Source organism: Numenius arquata, chromosome 4 (genome assembly GCF_964106895.1).
Source record: "Numenius arquata chromosome 4, bNumArq3.hap1.1, whole genome shotgun sequence".
NCBI classification, from domain to species: domain Eukaryota; kingdom Metazoa; phylum Chordata; class Aves; order Charadriiformes; family Scolopacidae; genus Numenius; species Numenius arquata.
Genome location: NC_133579.1, coordinates 29258130 through 29278955, shown reverse-complemented (window position 1 = coordinate 29278955; position 20826 = coordinate 29258130). Strand labels below are relative to the sequence as shown.

General features: G+C 36.6%; 1 protein-coding gene across 1 annotated transcript in view; it reads right to left on the bottom strand.

The window, feature by feature from the left end:
* Window positions 1-8626: 8626 nt before the first annotated feature.
* DOK6 (docking protein 6) overlaps window positions 8627-20826 on the bottom strand; it is a 255253-nt gene continuing 243053 nt past the window's right edge. The window contains exon 8 of the mRNA XM_074146578.1: window positions 8627-8766. Within this exon, the coding sequence (XP_074002679.1) occupies window positions 8627-8766 (140 nt within the window). The remainder of the gene's footprint in view (window positions 8767-20826) is intronic.

Sequence of the window (20826 nt, the reverse complement as noted above, 5' to 3'; positions counted from 1 at the left end):
GCTACCAGCATTTATTATTTTGATGACAGCTGGATGCTACCTTACTCCTGAGAGATCCAAATAAGAAACCTTACTTCAGAAAAAGAAAAGATTTCAGAGGACTGATCTCATTATCCAATTCATTTCTAGTTTGGTGGTGTTTTTTTTTTTGTGGTGTTTTTTTGAGGGGCGGTAGTGATCTATTTTTAATCATGAAGGCATCTGGGAAGCAGGGCTCTGATTTTTTAAAATTTATTTTTAAATCTTATCTGCATCATGCTCCTCTAAATATTTTGTTATTGAGCTGTGTGAAAGTTCAAATCAATGACATTTATTTACAGTAGCTGAAACTCTGCCTCAGTGAGTACTCCCCAGTGGAAGTGAAAAACTTATTTCCTTTAAAGCCTAGATGCTCAATAGGACTTAATCCCCTAAATGGCTTTGTAAGTCTGACACTAAGGGCTAGTTCCAAAACTGGCCCTGCCTGTCTACAGGATAGGTGAAAAAATGCTTTTTTAGGCTGTGGAGCCCAGGAGTAGAAACTATACGTCAAATTCTCAGACAGTATTATTTAAGGTGTAAGTAAGGCAATTCAAAGACGTTTGCAACACTCCCACATTCCTGGGGAACTGTTTTGGGCTAGAGCACAAGTTGTGCCTCCATTTCCATGCCTCGCGGGGATGTGGTGTCAGGGTATGTGTGGGCTCAGAGTGGCCACTGTCCCTTTGACATCCAGTGCGAAGGATTCCACCCTGAGGCTGAAGACCCACAGTGGTCTTCAAAACACTAAGCTGGGCTAGACTTTTCACTGTCACATGAAATGCTGGCCATTTCTGCTACCACAGTCAGTTCACCCAGCATCCCACCTGCCAAACCAGCCAGGAAATGGAAGACCCTGACCCACTTCTCCCCTAGATCTGCATCAGACACACACCTCCTCTCCCCTGCCCTTTCCAGCCTTCCCCATGAAGCTGGGCTCCTGTACAGAAACAACTCACGTTTTAAGGAGTAAGAAGAGCCTGCAATGCTCAGCAGGGCAGTCCTCCGGTGAGTGTGTCCTTGTTTCTGCTTTTGCCCATAATTCTTTTTATCAGTTCATTTCTAAGAGTAACATGCATTTAGAGTGATGAGAAGAGGATGAGCCTCTGGATAACTATGGGCCAAACACATGATGAGTTTGCCAACACTTCCTTTAAAATAAGAAAGCCTCAGGATCACCAAGAAAGCCTCACCTGTGGGAGCTCAGAGACTACTGGAGCAGGCTGCCACCGTGCCACAGGACTGTGCCACTGCTCTGATGCATTTCTTGACCCCGATTAGGCTTCAGATATAAAGCTGTAGATCTACCTTATTATCTGTGTTATAGTCTTGCAGTTATATAACCTTACGTATAACTTAGGACATAACGTTCAAGCTAGAAATACCAAAGGAAATGCACAAAGTTATCTAAGACAAGTTTCAAAATAATAATATGTTTATTACTTCCACACTATCCACATTGTTAGCCAGTCTAATTAGATATCTAATATGAATTACTAGCAGTGGCTGACATACTTCTTCTAATTTTATGCTTACTTAAAAAGAGAATTTTGTAGTTTTAGAAAAGAAGTGTCTCAGTGATTCTAAAGGATATTTAACACCTTTCTTAAAAGTTTGTTTAATTATTGTTACACTAAATAATTCATTTGTAGTATTAACCAGTAAGTTTTATAAGATAAGTGATCAATAGCTTATCATACTAAGATATAGTCAAAGAAATAAACAGTATCTTTCCTTTCCCCCTCCATACCTTTCTCCATTTGCATTGATGTCTCTATGTGTATTGAAGAGAGAAGTGTATGTTAGGAATATTTATATGTATTAAAATTACTCTCTGTTAATAGTATTTTCTTTTCTCTGAAATAAAACTGAAGCAGGCATTTATTATTTTCTTTTAAATTTCCAAAATTTACCCAACAAAGGTAGGATGGGAGAAAGTTTCCCACAGAACTCTGTCAGATCATTTTGTAATTAGAAGCATAAAAGCTGAGCACCTACGTATGTATTTTTATGCATCATAAATGCAGATGTTGTTTTTATTACCCAGAATTTGATCACCTCTGAAATATTCTAAATAGTATTTTTAGCAATACCTGGCTGCAGTAAGTTCCACAAAGTTGTGTGATAACAATTGTGATGCATTGTGCAAAATACTACTTTTTAAGCATCTATATTGCAAAATGCATGTTGGAGTGGTACTTGGTTCTTCCAGCCAGGTTATGGGAAAATGAGCCCAGCACTCCTGAGTCCATTGTTACAGAGCAACTTAGAGCAACTTGTTCCCAGCTCCTGACAAAGTCAGAAGAAGATGAATGCTCCAGGAAACTGTTTTGCACTCAACATGACCCATTGCTACGTGCTTAAATGTCTGCTAAATTCTCCTAATCTTTTTAAAGATTACAGAATCTATTTTTTTATTTTTGTTGGTTTCTTACCATACTTTTCATTTCCTATTTATTAGGTTTCAAAAACTTCTCTCTCTTTCTATAATGAAGTTATTCAAAGAAGGAAAAAGAAATAAAAGGTGAGCATGTGTCATACTTTGGTAAGAAGTCATAATACTTTTTTTCTGAATTGTCTATTTTTCCCTGTAATCACCTTAAATCAGTATAACTTACAAAAAGCAGACCGGGAAAATAAACATCTCCTGTCACAGCCTGTCATCTGTGGAAACTCAGGAAATGCAACAATTAACATCAACAAGGATAGCTTTATTTTACATTATTTATTCTGTTTTAGCTATAGGAGCAGCAGTGAGAATAAGTGTTTAACTGCAACCTATTTTTTTGTTACGGGTACGGAATTCCTAAGACAGCTGATTAATTTTGTGCTATTTTCTATGCCCACTACAGTCCTGCTATCATACAATTAAAAAAAAAAAGATTGAAAACAATGTGTAGCCTATATTAAAAATGAGGGTTAACTTAATTCATGTCAAATATTGTTACAGGAAAAAGTCTGCTGTAAAATTCACTTGAAAATCCCAGGATTGTAACGGAACATGGTAAATCTATTTAACCTCATGAGGATTTCTGTACTGAAGGAAAAAATACCCAATGAAATCTGTTCTTTGGGACTTTCAGTGTGAGATTTAAAAAGATTAACTCCTTCATCTTAGAGAGCATATTAGATTCTGAGCTTGCATATAGTTAAAAAGGAAATATTTTCTCCATTACAACTTGCAATATCAGCAAGATTGATATTTTGAAATGCTTTAATTATAATCAATCATACTTAAACATCAGTTACTTTCATATCTTTTAACCACGTCCATAAAAATCTGTCACACTGCATACGCATGCAAAGATGAGAAAAGAATCTTTGCAACTGAAACTTCATCTTCTTCAATGGAACTAGTTTACCTCTGAATTCTCATATTTAGGTTTCTAAGCATAATGGCATTTAAATAATTGCTGAACACACAGCACCTTCACTTATCACCTTTTCCTGTCTTGTAAGGGCACAGAGAGAGACAACTTCTTGTTATAACAGGTTAGTCAATATTCTTTGACATCTCTTTCATTCCACTGTATGCATATACTTGTTTCCAATATAGCACATCTTTTTATCTAAAACAAAAAAAGAAGAGCATTTATTTATAATATCAAGAACAAACACACCACCCTTTATGGAGTGCAAGACTTTATACCTACAGATTTAATATATCCAACCTTATACCCTTTGATTTTCAAGTTATGCCACTACAACGGTGTTGCACAGTCATTATCTTCTACTTACAAAACATAGGAAGGCACCCCAGCCATTTGTGGTGAAAATGTAAGATTCTAATATATACAAGTTGCATAACAAGTTGATTTGGAAAGACTCACAAGTATTTGGACAATGTATGGAAAAATGAAACTTTCCAGTGTTGTTGGATCTGTTCTTGTAATCAAACAGCAGCTTTTCACATTTTCTCCGCAGTCCACTCTATTCTGTATGTGGATAAAAGCCACATTTATTCCTTTGCGGCAGGTATAAAAAGGAGCTAAGATACACTCATATTAAACACTAAAAAAGGCATTAATTGAAACAGCTTCCTCCTTCCTTTTTGGGAAGAAACAGTTGTAAATAATGCTGTATTTCATGCTAAAAAGCACAGCCATTCAAGAGGCTTATATTTTCCCATGGAATACCACCCTGCGGTTTCTAGGTTACCAGACAAAAACTAGTGAATGTGGCTGGTGAGCTAAGTCTAAGTAGAAGTTTATATTCTACAGGCTGATGGTTTGTTCAGTTCCTAGAGATCAAATATCTCAAAAATCACTGCTTCTCATAGTATTGCCTACTAGACTGGATAACTGAACAAGCATGAAGTTCATTCCTTTTTTGATAAATGCAATAGAAAGATCTGATTAATCCTCTGCTTTTTCTTTGTCCCATAAACAGGTAAGGGTCTTAACGGACTGCCTGCACTTAGCAACTCCTAAATAAATGGATGCCTGAAGGCTGTATGTTGTACTTAAATTATTGCTATAGAGAGCACTTTAAAAGACTTTTGACCTCAGATATTCAATTTCAGCCCCTCCTCCAGCAAAGTCTTATTGGCTTAGAACAAGACTTGATTAGAAATGTGCCGCTTCCCAGCAGGATTTCTATTCACGTGTTGTGAAATGAAGTATTTTCCCAAAATATCATGGTAGAGTTTTGTCAAAACAAAAGACAGCAGCTATTGTTGTGGTCTAGCAAACTTCTTTGGTTTCCAAGCTTTACTTGCTAGCTTTAGGAAGAAAAAAAAAACCAACAAAAAACCCACAAGAACAGAATTTTGCACGGAACTGATACATGTAAGGAACTGGAATCAGAGCCTGCCTCGGAAAGTAAAGTCTAAAAATTTACTCAGTAAGACAGCAAACTCCATGTTACAAGATATTTTTCTTTCTTTTTACTTTACATAGGGAGGCAAAATTGTTTCAAAAGAGTATACTCACAGTTGATTTAAACTATCAATAATAAAAAGTAGCTGTTTAAAAAATGGGGCTACTCAAGTAACTTATCACCATTTGGTAATTTACTACCAGTCTTCTATTTCTCTTTTTCTGCACCAAGTAACTTCAAAATCAAAAGTACCAGCATGCAATCAATCTATAATATTCACAGTTAAGATATATTAGTAACTATATTTAGTAATGCTGTATGTTATTTGTTCATAAGGGTCAATATATTGTTATCAAGGGTCATTTAAAAAAAATGTAAATCATGGTTACAGTTATATATTCATAACACGGCCTCAGAACCAAAATGAAAGCTATAGCCTTATATTATTTCTTCTATTTTATAATGTACTAATGCTAAATTCCATTTGTACCAGTAGCATCTGGTTACCACTGAAGACATTTTCTTGCCCTCCATTTCTTCCTAGCTCATTAGCAGAAAACAGAGAGCTTCTCTTGGGTCAGGAGTAGATGTATTATCTCTGTGCCTTGCACATGAAGAAAGCCGAGACTTGAACAGGGACCCATGGGGTCCCTGGGCCTATTTAAAGGCCCTTGTAGTCTCTAGGCAGGCAGCTCTACCACGTGTGCCAAAAGAGAGTTTTCCTTCTGGCGGAAGCACTAGGAGCTGTACAAAGTAGTCTCAGTGGGGAATCACTTAGATTATCAGCAGGCATATGCCAGGAATTAAAGCAACTCCATGAAAACAGAATTTTCTGGCAAACTTGTTGGCACAGTGCCTGCCTGGTTCTCATGGAGCTTTTCTGAGGAACATTTTTGGAAGCTATATGGATACACAAATGTTATAGTGATATCAACTGCTGGTTTGGAGTGGCACCAATGGCAACATCCACTGGCTGCTGAATACCTTTGTGCTTCAGGTGGCAGTTTTCTTAGATTGTGTTACAGTATGCTGTGAAGTTGCATCCTTATTTTCAACTTCCAGTGTGGCTGTGTTTACTCTCTCCATGAAAGAGGTTCCAAATAGGTTTGCTTTTGCTGGTTGCATTCTCCAGCTTTGTCCTGGAGTTCAGTTTTCTGCCTATTGCTACATGATGGGACTTCACAGATATTTATAAATGTATGAATTGAGAGTTGCATTATGTAATGAAAGCTCCTATACACGGCCATTCCCCCCCCCCCCCATTTTTGTGTGTGTGTGTTTTCTTTGGAAATAGCATCTACGTTTTCATTAACTAGACTATATTAATGCACTGCATAGGAAGACAAAATCACCTGTGACGCACAGCAACTGTTCCCAGGAAATGGAAAGAGCACACTATGTAGATCTTATGCTTTTTATCCAAGCACTACCTTTAGGATTTAGATAGGTTCTTAAAGTATACGGGCACTGGAACTATAAAGCAGTTCTGATACTCTCCTGTTTTGCCTTTTCCCCACTGTTGGACTATGTAGAACATGTAAGTATTAAATGACTAGTATTCGAGTCACAGAGGAAAATAGTTACTTGGACACAGCATAGAAATCTGTAGAACATATTGGAAACTTAATCTGAGGAATTTTAAAGAAAATATATAATTTTAGGGCAAGTGAAAGAATCACAGTTGCATAGGAATAAAAATAACTGGCCAGTTTCTCAAAAGGCATGTATTTGGCAAAGCTGCATTGAATAACAGAATTACACCAGCAGAGTATCTATCCTTTTGTATCACATTTTGTATGTAACATTTGCAAACTGGAAATTTTTTCAAAGCAAAGCGTCAACCAAACTTTTTTCTTAAATGAAAGTGTGAATGAAGCTTCCTTGATGGGTACAGCTCAGAGAGCACCATAGGTACAGCTCCCTGACAGCGTGGGAGAGCAGTTTTTCATTTTAGCTCATCAAAATACCCTCTGTAGGGAGCCATTCTATTCCTGAGTATGGCAGCACTGTGAGAAGGTAAAGACGTAGTGAATGAGACGGGGGAAAAGAGGAAAAATAAATAAAGCTGATTGTGGTGGGGTAGACGTGTTTCATTCAAGTGGATCACAAAGCTTTTTTATTCAGCAGCTGTTCACTGAGGTGTAGAAAGCTGTAATTCTGCAAGGTCTCTTAGCCTGCAAAATGGTGGGAGAGAAGCTGGACATACTGTGTCAGTAAATGTTTAATCAAAAGCAGAAGTTTCTTCCGTACTTTTTAATACATATATATATATATGTGCATATATAAAACAACCCAACAGCACTTTTTCAGTTAAACTATGGTACATAAAACTGATTGTTTCATTGGAAAAGAGTCTATGTGTCTCCTCCTTCATACGCTTCTTCAACCTGTCCTGAGAAACAACTAATGAGAAGAATCCCTCTGGTAATCATGGCAATCATTTCACACTGGGAACAGAACACAAGGCTGCTCAGATCATAACAAGAGGGCAGATTTTTCTCCCCACAACTTCAAATATATCAGGGCATTGTGAGGAGCACATAAATATTCGATACCACTTACAAAAATCTAAGTGTTCAGGACCGATAAAACTTGTTCCCCACCTGCAGGTATGCCTTCCAGCTTACTCCCTTGTTACTGATTACAAACACACCTACTACAGTTCATTTTATAAAGATGTCTTCCAAAGACAGAAAATTTCCATCGAGATGTACTCATCCTCCTTTTCAAAGTAAACTGATGCTTGACACGTGATCATACAAGATACAATGTGCACCTAAAATGGAAATCTGAGAAGAAAACAGAGAAAATCAAAGTAACGCTGACCAGAAAGACAAGACCAGAGCTCAGCTCTAGCGTATCTGGCCCAGCCGTGGCACAGGCGGTTGCCAGCTGGGGATGCAGCCCGTTTTTATTTCTCTGAAGAACAGTTTTCCCGCTTTTTAAAGTTAGCCTTGCAGGCATGGTTACCTAAATAATTTGCAAATAAGACGACTTCACAGCATTTCTGAGAACGAGGCTGTGCTGCTGATATGGATGTTCACAGCTCTCAGGGGTGTTATGAGAATTACACATGTATTAGTAAGGGGTGAATTTGTGCCCCAGGAATTTAAGATTAGAGCCGTACCGGGCAATAACCTTAACACATCAAACTCTGTTCCCAACACACCGTATTAGCCTGCTACTCCAGTATCTGTTGGCATCTGGCTCAAAAAACACCCGACCACCTTCCAGGGTAATGAACGAACTCACTTGGATCTGAAGGTGACCCCTGCAAGTGCTGTCACTGTGTCTCAAGTCGGTGACACTGAAGCGATGCCAGTGGGAATCAGTGGGCTGCAGCAAGGACCTAACAACGTTATGGGTGAAGACGGGCTGGGCCTGCTGGTGGAGGTGGGTAGGAAGGCCCTGATGTCGAATGCGCCATTGCGATAAGCCCCAGAAGGGGCCTTCTCTGGTCATGAAGAAACCTTCACACCAACACAGTTTCGTTTGTTTCCACCATTTCCTCACAACACGAACGCGTCCCCCTCCCCCCCCTCCCCCCAACCCCCCTCCTTTCTGAACTTATCGACAAAAGGAACGGCAAAATAAATAAATAAAGACTTAGCCTCTGCTTCGGGGAAGCCACCTCTCCAGGTTTCCGCCTTGGCGGTGACCTGGCTGGAGCTGGTAGGCATCAGTTTTCACGGCAAATGGTGGGTGCAGAGGGGGCCGGTTGGCTCCCCGGCCCTGGCAGCAGGCTCCAGGCTCAACTGTCTCTCTTCTCTTGGCCGGCTGCCCCCGGCTGTCATTGCACCAGGCCCGAGCCATAGCTGAAGGCGTAGCTGCTGGCCAGCGAGAGGGACTGCTGGTGCTCCTCGCCCTGCTCCGAGGGGTAGCTGGGAAACGTCTGCGCCCGGGACACCTTCGCTGAGCCGAGGCTGTGACCTGTGGGGGTGAGGACAAGGACGCAAAAGATGTAACTGGGCTTTAATTTAATAAATTTTAATATACTCGAGAACTTTTGCCATGGATGTGGGCTCCGATGGGCTAACTTTGTAATGGCCCGTGGTGCCAGGGTGCCTGGAGAGATGTGCCACATAGGGCCTTTCTGGGGCTGCAGAGGAGGGTTTTGCCCGTGCCAGAGGCAGGAGCAGGAGATGAATGCCCAGCGGAGGCAGAAGGTCCCAAACCCAACTCAGGCATTAGTTAGGGTGAGAATTTTATTCTTTTTTTTTTTTTTTTTTTAATTTTAGAATATCATATCTCTATATTTCCTACCCTATAAATCTCAGTTACATTTGTTAGTTAAAGCTGATGAAGAACTAGTGCACTTCTTATTTATCTGAAGCACTGCTTAAGTGGTGGAAGTAATGCCAGTGGTTTCAAAGGGGTTTGTCACACAAATGCTGCTTCAGGTACTTACTGTTTTTCAAATAGGAAAAGTTTGGCTACAAAATGTTACTGACTGCTTCATGAAAAAAAATTGTGATCCCCTTGAAGACGAGCTATCAGAGCAATACTGGGACCAAGACAGAAAAAAACTCAACTAAATGAAAAATAGAATAAAAGGTACGTCTCAGTGACACTGGAGACAATAAAATTAGAGACTGAATTCACAGTGGCCTGTTAATGGTAATAAAAATCCCTTTCATAGCATGACCAAGCAGGATGAATTTTGTATATGTTATTTTACTGTTCATTCACTGGGTTAAATTGACATTGGCTACCAAAATCTGACTGAGATGCCAGGTTTAAATTTTTTCTGCTTCAAGAAACTTTTGCATCAAACTGAATTAAAATGTATAGTGGCTGTAAGGTCTGAGCTGCTAAGCAAAAGCACTGATAATAAATTGTTTGTAAATATTCTCAAATGTTTTATTGCTTTGACCAACTTTTAACCATGATATTAAGTGAAACCTTCATATATTTTCAGTTTTATTTGTGATTAGCATCACAATTACTGTTAATTTTTTTTTTATTATTTAATACAAACCTAAACATAGAAAGTTGCGTGATTGTAGGTTTTAATTTTGTGTTCCAAATCTGGCATTTTTCCTTCTAAGGATATAAGCCCTTGTATTCTTTTTATCCAGAAGCTAGAATCATATATATTCTAAGGGCCATAGGGAACTGCTAATCCAGCCATGTGACTGGCTATGTAAAATTTTTCTCTTTCTTACCAATAAAGATAAACAAAATATGTCAAGGTACCATTTTCCTCCACTCACTTTATGTATTTTATCCAAAAAATGTAAACGGCACAAATATACCCTGTGACAATGAGCAGGAGTAAAGACGCTTGCCAATCAAGAGAGTACCCTAATCTCAGGCCTATTTGTATCATGTGCTGTATCTCATATAATTAATTTTGAATTCATTTCTGTAGAATACTGCAGCTTCAATACAGTGATGAAGATTGCTCCTACAAAACTAATTTGTAACCAAGGTATCAAGGCAGTGTCTTAGAACACAGAAGATGAATTTGAACCTATTAAGGTTAGAAAGGAAATTAAATTCAGGTCTTCCATTTCCTGGATGTGTGCCTCAGCTGCTAGCACATCCATTACTGTTTTTTAAAAGAAAATTTGTAGCTGCTATGATTTTAGCCATTCTGTAACCAAAGGAGTTAATGAGGATAAGTGACTTCTTCCCTGACTACTAGGATATGTAGTCAGAGAGAGGGAGTCTCAGATCCAGAAGATTAAAAGACACACTTAACACAACCAAAGGCTCTAAGACACTTGGTCGAGGCTCAAGCTGGAGAGAATGACATCAGCCTATGGAAATAATAATAAAATAGAGGACCAGTTCAAATGAAATGAGAAAGCTATGGGTAATAGAGAATTTGTGAGTTTAGGAAAGAATGCCTCTACGCAATATACTTACTTTCAAATTAATTTCTTTAAAACAATAAACTATGTTAATATATTTAAATAAAATGAATCAAAAATAATGGCGGTAAAATAATGAAATAGTCCAACAGTTCCAAGTTGGCTTAAGATGTTAAGTAGTACATTTCCAAAATTTAGGGGTTTGTTGGTTTTTTTTTTTTTTTCGTTTTAGTTTGGTCTGTCTCATACTGGAAATTCTAAATGATAATTGCTTTTTTTATTTGCATTCCTACTAAATATTATTTTAATATTCATACAGCTGACAGCCTTATGGAGTCTTAGGTACTGCAGCGTCTCCACAGCTACACTTTATGTCAGTAGTAAGGATTTTGAAACTAAAGATAAAGTTTTTGCAGCAAAGAATTTAAGCTCCACAGTTTTCTAAGCTTCCTGCTTCAATAGTATTTTCTGTGTCATATTTGAGCCTTAAAAGTTTAAGAGAGAAGAAGAATGCTGTTTGTGGATTTTGCAGTTCTTTGGTACCACGGTTGTTTTCAAGAACACAAAACTCTCTCCACAGTTCTTCTGAAGTCAGCATAAAAGGAATTTGACTAACACATACTTCGTGACCTTTTCCCTGTGGTTTACATACGAAATGTTTTGGGTTTTTCCTGTTCTAGGACAGGACCTTGGAAAGATATTCAGCCTACTTCAACCTTTATTTAAATTTACTCTTAGGATCACAGAATGCAATGAAGTTGTAGTCCAAAGCAATTAGATATGAATGATTCATCAAGATAATTTAATGTAACCTGGCAAATTACACCAAAATTAGATTTTTCCTGATCTTAATTATGTTGGAAGTAGAGGCAGTATACACAAGGATCTTATTTCATGACATGGTGCTTATTTATAACAAATCTTTAGAGGAAAAAACCAATGGTTTCCTAGTAACAGCAGTGACTGATGTACATATAAGTGGATCGATCACAACTTCTAAGAGAAAACTTGCAGTACTCAGCTAAATGAAAAGAAAAAAAAGAAGAAAAAAAAAGAAAAAAAAAAGAGAACCAGGGATAGGCTTTAAAAGCTCCCTTACTGCTGCTTCTTGGGAGTTGTCTCTCTGTTTTGTATTTAGAATTCAAATTCTTAACCATGAGGCAGGGGCCAACCCTTTTTCTATTCTAAGTGAAAAAAAAGGTCATGTTTTTCTTTTCCAGCACCAGAATTCAAGGGACTCTCTCATCTGATATTCTTTGGTTAGAGTACTTATCTGTGATGTACAAGTCGTGTTAAAATTCCCCTCTGCCTGTGGGTAAGATTCAACATTACACTTTCTGTAATGGAAAAATCAGCTGAAAATATTCCCTTTCTCCTCTCTGCTGTACACTGTCCCTCAGTTGTGCCATTGCGACTGAAAGGCTGCTTTGTAGACTGAAGCACTTTGGTCATCTGGTTTGCAAGAGCCCTACAAATCGTTGTACTGGCACAGCTGATGAGCAGGAACAAGCAGCCAAGGGTAAGAGATGGCAGGATTTTTCTCAGACTGGCTTTGGCTCCAGATAGTTTGTTTGGGGAATGATGACCTGTGAGCAACATGCAACAAAATGCAGGTGAATGCTCTTGCTACTGGACTACTCACTTCTCTGATGCAGCATCACTTTCGAAGCCCTGTGACTAAGCTTTTCTAATACAAGATCTAATATAAGTGCATATTTTTTGCAGTACAATGATTAAAAATTAATAGAACCAGACACTCCTGTGTTTCAGCTTCTGCTACAGGCCTATTAAGTACCTCATATTAGATAGTCATTAGGAAAAATAAAGAAGCAGACTTTTGCAGCTGCACAGCAAGCTTTCATCTGGGATTTCTTAACCTCTGAACAGATGACTTTACAAACAAAATGATGTTCTTCTAATGCAGTTCTACTTTTATAGGTAATAATAATCAACTTTATTTTTGAAAATAAAATTTGGCATTTCCATTTGCAAGACCATGAGCACAAAATTGTAGTCATTAAATTAAAGCCAATTGGATATCTTTATTAGTATTATGTTTTATACATTTTTACTTGTGAATGCTCTGAGACTTCATGAGGACGAGCTCTGTGACTGCTATAGATGTTTCCATAAATGTTATAGAAAAACATGGTTGTTCAAAAGAAATTTCTATGAGTTAATCAGTGCAAGCTAAGACCAAATAAACTGAATCACTTGTTGCACTGTAAAGCAATCTTTTCTTTTTAGAAATATTCATTGGAAAATTCTGTTGTTCACAATAAACAGAACAGTCTGGAAACCAGTAAAATAGAGAAAATGAGGTTTTATCCACAAAGGATGGTGCAAGGAGGTGGAAAAAAAAACAATTAGCTAACAGATGTTTCAGGCATGAAATGTTAGTAAGGAGTTAGTTGTATGTTGTTTCCTGACACAATTCTCACCAGACAATTAATGCAGCCCTTCAGCCAGAAAAGTTCACAAAACTAGTACCAGACTTTAATCTAGATTTATGTCCTCTAAGGACTTTCTCCAACAGCAGTGAAAGCTCCTATTTATACCAGAGGAAGCCTGCAGATTGTACTGAGGATATGGTTTTGGTGGAGAAGCCTGTCTTGGGATGCTTCAACCTCGGATGTTCTTTGAAGATTTTTTCTTAAGACACAGGACAAACTGGGAAAGGCACTGTAGCTATGCACTGAAAGCCCAGTAGGGAAAATGAAACACTTACTGCAGGAAACTAAATTATTATGACTGCTTATGTCAGATGGAAGCTTTTATCCTCTAAGAGCTTTTGTTGCAAAGAAAGAGACTCCACATTTTATTCTGCATAAAGAAATTGTTCCTCAAAAAAACCCCACTACAATCTCAAATCAGTTAAGTGGCTATTATTGCATCAAAAAGGATACTTTCATTTAAGGCAGAAAATAAATGATTGCTGTTATCCTATTTATAAATTGATACTGGTTAAAATTCTGCCAACTCCCTGTATTGAATATACAGTGTCTTCTATTGAGCTGTTGATGACAAAGCAGCTTTTCCTTTTCTGCTGTTAGATGATTGGAATAACTAAAGCAAAGTTTCATAGCAGGACAAACTGCTACAAAGCAAAACATTTATTTTGCACTAACGATGCAGTTGGATTGGAAGGGCATTAATTGGTACAGCAATTACGATGCTGTCACTCACAAAAAGATGCAATGGAAGGAAGCAGATGGAAAAATAGCATAAACTACTTTACAGCATATTGATTTCCATATACCTATTGAAAGTGAAACTGTGGGTCTGTTTCAGTTCCATGTAAAGAAATACAAATTTTCCCTAGAATTTAACTACAGTGGGAATTAAAACTCCAGGGATCACAGCTGGGCTCCAACTTTTATATTTTGTAAAATAATTCTGGATTTCATTTCATCAAATATTTATCATTCTGAGGGGAAAATGAATATCAGGAAAGAGAATTACATAATTTTTAAGGCAGATTTTTAAGAAAATAGTATATTTTTTATTAGAAATATTTTTGAGCAAAAATAATTTAATTTGATCATAAAATACACAGGAAATATATTACGAGAGTTAATGTAACACCCGCCCCCAATATTTTAAAATATTTCCTTTTTATTCTTAATTAAATAACATTTTAATTTTCTTTAGAATTTTTTAGAATTAATTTTTTTTTTTTTGCTATCGTTTGGATTAGTATCTTAGTAGAATATATTTGTTACAGTATATATACAGTATATACAATATGTATGTATTTCCATAGTTGGAAGACTATTATTTATCTTAAAAGCTTTTGGCATTGTCATCAAGTCTTCCTCTAGAAAAGAAGAAATTTTACATGCGCACGCAGAGAAGATTGTAGGACTGGTAGTTTAAAATCAGTAAATTTACAATATGTCAAATTTTTTAGTGTTAAGGACAAAGTTTTCAACCTTCCAATTTTGGCACAAGAATGCTGGGGTTTTATGAAGAGTACATTTACATGTCATTATTTTGAAATAAAGAAAATACATGTCCTTAGGGCTTTGCAACAGTGATAATTGTTTCAATACCTATGAATAATGTAAATTACTTATAAACATTATGTATATAAAAAATAAGAATTATTTCATCTGTCCCCTTATCTAAAATAGCAAGTATAAAAGTGGTGTCTTGAGTCACATAACTAAAACTAATGTATTGACTAAAGGTCAGGTTGGTTTAATTGTGGTTGTGTGTTTCCAAATACTTGGTCTCCTATTGCATTTAAACTGTGTATTACCTACTTAAGCTATCACAAGCTGATGCAGCTCCTGTGGTAGAAATATGAGAACATCAACTACATCCTTCTCAAAGACGAACAGGTTTTACCTCGCCCTCTAATTTTAATTCATTATTCTTTGTCCAGTAGGGATTTGTTCTAGTTCTTTTTATTCTTAGTACCAGCTTTTTATGCTGCTGTGTGTTTATAAAGAGAGGAGACATATATAAACACTGGCTACCTAACATCTACCTAGGAGATGGAAAAGAAAGTTATTTGTACACATCTCATATTACCCAATAATCTTTCCCCTTTCTACCCCCATTCCTGCAGCCAAAATATGACACATATTTGGGAAAAGTAATCTGTTTTACACATTACATCTCTTTGACTTGTGCTGTTCTATTTGTAATACATAATTGTATGTCTGCATGCCTGAACTACAGGGAGATTAAATAAAAGAAAGTATCTGACCTGAGTGGCAATTTTTTTCAGTCCTGCACTCTGAGCCAACACGCAGATGAAGACAGTAAGCTTGCACTTTCTTAGGTTGTCTTCCATACACAGACTGCAGTGGTCCTTACAGAGATTAATTGATTTCATCTTTACAGCTTTTTACACTTGTGCTAATGCTGCAATGTGAAACCAGCCTCCTCTCTCTCTCTGTTCTCAGTCCAGCTCCTTCACTATGCCAACACAGTTGAAGGAGGCATAATCATGTTCTCACTTAACACAAAATTAGGCTAAGGTCCAACTTTGCTTCAAAACAAACAGAATTTTCCAGATGAAAACTCTCAGAAAGAAGGGTTTCCGAGCTTGGTTTCACAGATTGTGCAGAAGTGAAATTTTCTGCAGTGATACTTTAAAATTTAAGTTTATTGATTTTAAAGTATTTATCAGGGAACCCTGATCTACACTAGCTCTGCACTGAGCAAGCAGTTGGAATGAATCAATTCCAGAGTCATTTTCCAGCTCAAACTATTCTGTGATATGATGCAATACTTTATTTTCGGCTATTTTGCTTTGTGAGAGAAAACAAGCTACCTTGTTTTCAATCAGTTAAAGAAAACATTCAGCTGTTCTTCCTGACTGGCACTCTATTAGGAGAGTTTTCTCTGAATCATTAAACAGGTGATACAACTTGTGTGTGCTAAAGGAGTGACTGTGGTCAAGGGCTTTGTTTTATAATGAAAGATATAGGCATCACGACCTTGAAGAAAAGCCTTTGAGAGGAAATGTGTCAAAATGATCAACAAGTTACTTAAGACTCTAAATACAATCTTGAATGAGTGCCCTAACAAAGCTACCTGAAAAGGCTGAGTATAGAATGTGTCTAGCATCCCCAGACTAATTTATCCTTTTAACCACAGCCTTAGTGAACCAGAAACCAACAAAAAACACTTCCACGTAAATTGTATAAGTGAGGCTTATTATGGGAATAATATCTCTGTTTCTGAACCTCATGCCTGTCCAAAGTAAAGTTAAATTATTTCATTGACCACAGCAGTACACAGAGACTAAGCATTTTTATGCTAAATGCAGGTAGTTCCATTTTCCTGTTCAAACTCTAAACTTAATGACCTTTTTAAACAGAAATGTCACGAAACTGAGACATTCTGTGCTACTGATACTAAGGAAAGAAAATGGTAGAAGTGCAAGTGACGATTTCTTTCACTTCAAGGAACATTTGAATTGGATGAGAATGATGACAAACAATAAGATGATGGCAAAATGCAAGAAATAAGAAGAAAACAATGCTCTAATCCTAAGTGCATTGGGAAAGGCTAATATAGGAGGAAGAGAAAACAGCTAAGGAAAGCAACAGTAAGAATATTATTTCAGTCTTGGCAGTACTTCGCCTTATGGGGACATAACAAACCAAGAAAAGGACACACTCACAAAAATTACCCTCCTGGAATAACTGAGAAGTGGGAAGAATATAAAGGTAGTTAAAAACGAAACAAATGTGAAAAATTGATAAAATTGTGTGCAGTTACATTGTATCAAGTAATGATTTTCTTCTGTATTTAAGTAGGTAAAGCTACCCACTTTGCTGTCATCTTTTGCTTTTGATGCCTGTGTAGAGCAGCAAGACATTATGAGAGTCAACTGATTGTTGATCTTTGTGCATAAATAGATTTCTAGTATAATTTTATTTTACATCCTCAAAAATTACATCTACCAGTGTAATTTAAAATAGGCAGCTATGTATGGAGTGTTATAATCTTGGTTTACCAATTTATTAGCTCACTGTTCCCTTTTCCCTTCCTCAAAATGTTTTTGTTGCATTTTCATCACAGCCAAACTAAATGTCCAGTCAAGACAGGGGTCTTATCAGATAGCTTGTTAAAAAAAAATAATGCCCTAAACCTGTTACAGATTTAGCATGAACCACCTTACTAAAAAATTCAATGCAAAAATGCAAATTTAGACATTGCATATCACTTTGATGATAAGGAATATCTCACTGTTAAATATTTATTGCATTTCAAATCATGTTGACATTTCCCCTTGGATACACTATTCCACAAAACACTATATAGACCTTATGCAATTCTACTGATACTACAGAGGTGAAGTGAAATAGTGAATTTCTAATTTCAAAGTAGAGTATCTAAAGCCAAATGAAGGAAAAAATTACTTACATTGACAAAAAGTGTATGAAGTGGAGATAGCGTACTGACTTTGAAAATGGGATGCTACTGGAGGCTAATTGATCAGTGCTGTTCAATCTTGTTGCTGTTATAATTCTGCTGATCTTTAGTGTGGTCAATATTTTCTGGCCTGGTAGTATTTTCATTATAAACACTCCATTCAAAAAGATTTATAACTAGCCTATAAAAAATTGCCATAAAATGAAACTCAGCACATGAGGTCTGAAGCCAGACAGCAAATTTGGTCTGACAGGATGGAGGGAATATGTTTTTCACCACGTTTTTATGTGAGTAAAATACAGCTTTGATTGGAAAAAAAATAAAAGGAAAAAAATATTCAGGTGGTATAGTTTACATTTCTTGACATAGAAAAAGATGGAGACGAAGGATTTATGATTTATACCACCCCAAATGGATACCTATTCTACAAATGTTAATTTCAAGAGATAATTTTATCAAGTGAGTATAATGTGATAAATAAACACATACAAAATATAAAATCTAAGACATTCAGGGTTGTTGTGGTGATACAGCTGAGCCTTTCCTTTGGCACTTTGCACATCTGAAAAGCCAGGGAAATAGGGAGATAAAGGGTAACAAAACTAACTCTTATCAAAACCAAGCAACCAACCAAAAAAGCAAACCCAAATCCAAAACCTGTTTTATGCCTGATTGGTTTTCACTGTGGAGTCAGATGTGCTCCACTTCTGGCCTGTTCAAAGTAAAGGTAGTAATGCCTGGCTGTTGAAAATCGTTATGAGGTGTAATTGGGCCACTCATTTTAGCATCAGCTGTGTCTTAGATTACCTCAGCAAATTGTTGCACTGCAGTCTCAGTCCCGTTTGAGCTCTGCTACTGCTCAAACCAGCAAAAGTCATCATCTATTTTGATCTTGATTCTTCTATCTCTCTTACAGGACCCAGAGTCATCCCATTACTGCATTTCCCTATAGGTATTAAAGGACAAAATGTTGTTCATATTGTAGGCAATGTGCTCCAAAACCAGAAAAAATTCTTGGACTCTGGTAAAACATCTTTCATTCAAGGACCATTATATTTATGGTGTAAAATGAGGAATTAGTCTTGCTTATGTGGATTTTTCCGGGAAGGGGAAGAGGCGGGTGGTTTGTGGGAGGTAAAAATGTAGTCCCCAATTATATAAAATGAGTTACTTCAATCAACTAAAGATTTTCTGTGATTTTTTGCATTTTTTCCTGTCACCAATGAACAAACTTCAGAAAAGATAATAGATCTCACATTAATATAAGCAGGGATGAAACACAGTTTTTAGAACCTTTCAGAATCTGTTCTATTTTTTACCCATGCATTGAAAGCATTTATTAAACCATTCGTTATTCAGATTTAAGCTTTCTATGAAGTAGCTTTCTATGAAATAGTCCTTGGAAATATTCTTTAGAGGGCCTTAATATTATTTCAAGCTACAATGAGATAGTAACAGTAGATGCCATATAAAAGTGAAAATATTGCATTAGCTGATAATTAGCTCTCTGGCAACAATTAAGAAGCTTCCTCAAACACTTGAATCCAGGAAGACACACTTCTCCAGCCAACGTTCTAAAGAAGAAAGGCTAACGTTTAAAATAACAACTTGAAATTATAGGCTTCTCTTAAACTTAGTAAGACTTGAGGCATATTATCTAAAATGCAAGGTTGCTTGACTTTCTTTAAAATAGACTTCACCTTTTATTATGCCTGCTTATAACAACTTAAAAGGATTATTTGAAATTACTGAAAAACTGTAACTATGAATTTTGGAATGCTTTGATACTTTCCCACTAAAATAACAAAGACAATCTCCTGAATGACATGCAGTCACTAAACACTTGTAAATTACAGATGTTTCTTAGACTAAATGCATCATTGGTGCTAACCCAATGAAAGCATGATGATAGCTAATTGTAAAGATAGAAAAGTATCATAGAGATACACTTTCCTTTCATGGTGGAATTATAGAAAAAGTGTGTTAAAAACTCCCTCTCTTCCTGCTATCATCTTTGCAGCAAAAACTCCTCTTATACACTTCTGGAAGTAGAAAACCAGGAGAGAGTTTTGAAAAGAAGCAGTAAACCAAATCAGCTTGTACAAACAAGAGGGAATCTTTCAGTTTAAATGATAGTATTATTACATGTTTAATGTCTGTTTGTAAAATGAAGTTGTAAAACTGTAGCAGAAAAAGTAATTAATGTTTTTCTGATGAGAAGTTTTGCAGGCTACCAATATGCTATTGTAATTTAAGATTTTGAGTTTATTTTATATTTTAGAGAGGAAACAAGCTGAGATTGAAAGGACTGACTAGAAGAAACTAGTACTTTTTATATTACTAATTTTTTAATTTACGTTTTGGATATTTCTCAATCATTATTCCATCTGCCTCTAGAAGGTTTCTTGAATATTTTCTGAAGAATAACAACTTAATGCCTTCTTTGTTTTTACATGATTAAGTTCAGATTTCTCGCATTTAGCAGTTTATTCAGGATAACCCAGGCATGATTCACCGAAACAGAAATAAAACCCTGTGCCTATTTAAAATATCTCAGGGCTCAAACACATAGACAAGTTACTGAGCATAAAAATTCATTGTTAATAGAAGAATTTGAGATCCATGTGGCAAACCTGATGTAACTCCAGCAACCTTGGAATAAGTATCTTAGCGAATCCCATCTTGAGCTAACTCAACAGACTTGATGCCAATTGCTGACATAGTAACAATGACCATTTCCAGTCAGTGATATTTAACTGAAAGTCTTCCCACCCCCATGCTCTGTTCAGTGCTCAGACTGAGAATGATTTTTTTTTCCCATTAATAAGGATTATATTGTATTTTTAAAACTTATTTTAGTTATGATCATTAAACAGTGCACTTACTTGTCTTTAATTAGCCAAGTATTCTCTTGAGATAAATCGACATTTATTGATCTGAATTGGAACCAAATTCTGTAGTTTTCAGATGGGAAACATAAACACCGTACACAAAAAATACATAAATTGATTTTATGATAGATAATTAAGGTGTATTTCGAGTCTGAGAAATTCTCTATCTGTTAGGAAGCTGTATAAACCTAATTTTGGGGAAAGATACATAACATCTCCTGCACATTTCCATGCCTTCTTCTGAGGCATTTGGTAGAAGCCATTGCAAGAGTAAGAACAGTTTATTAGATGGATGCATGTCTAACCCAGCAGGAAATTTCCTAGTTTCCTTCCCAAAGCTTCGCTTCTGTGCAGCCACTGAAGGTGCTGGGAACAAAGGAAGGTTTCTG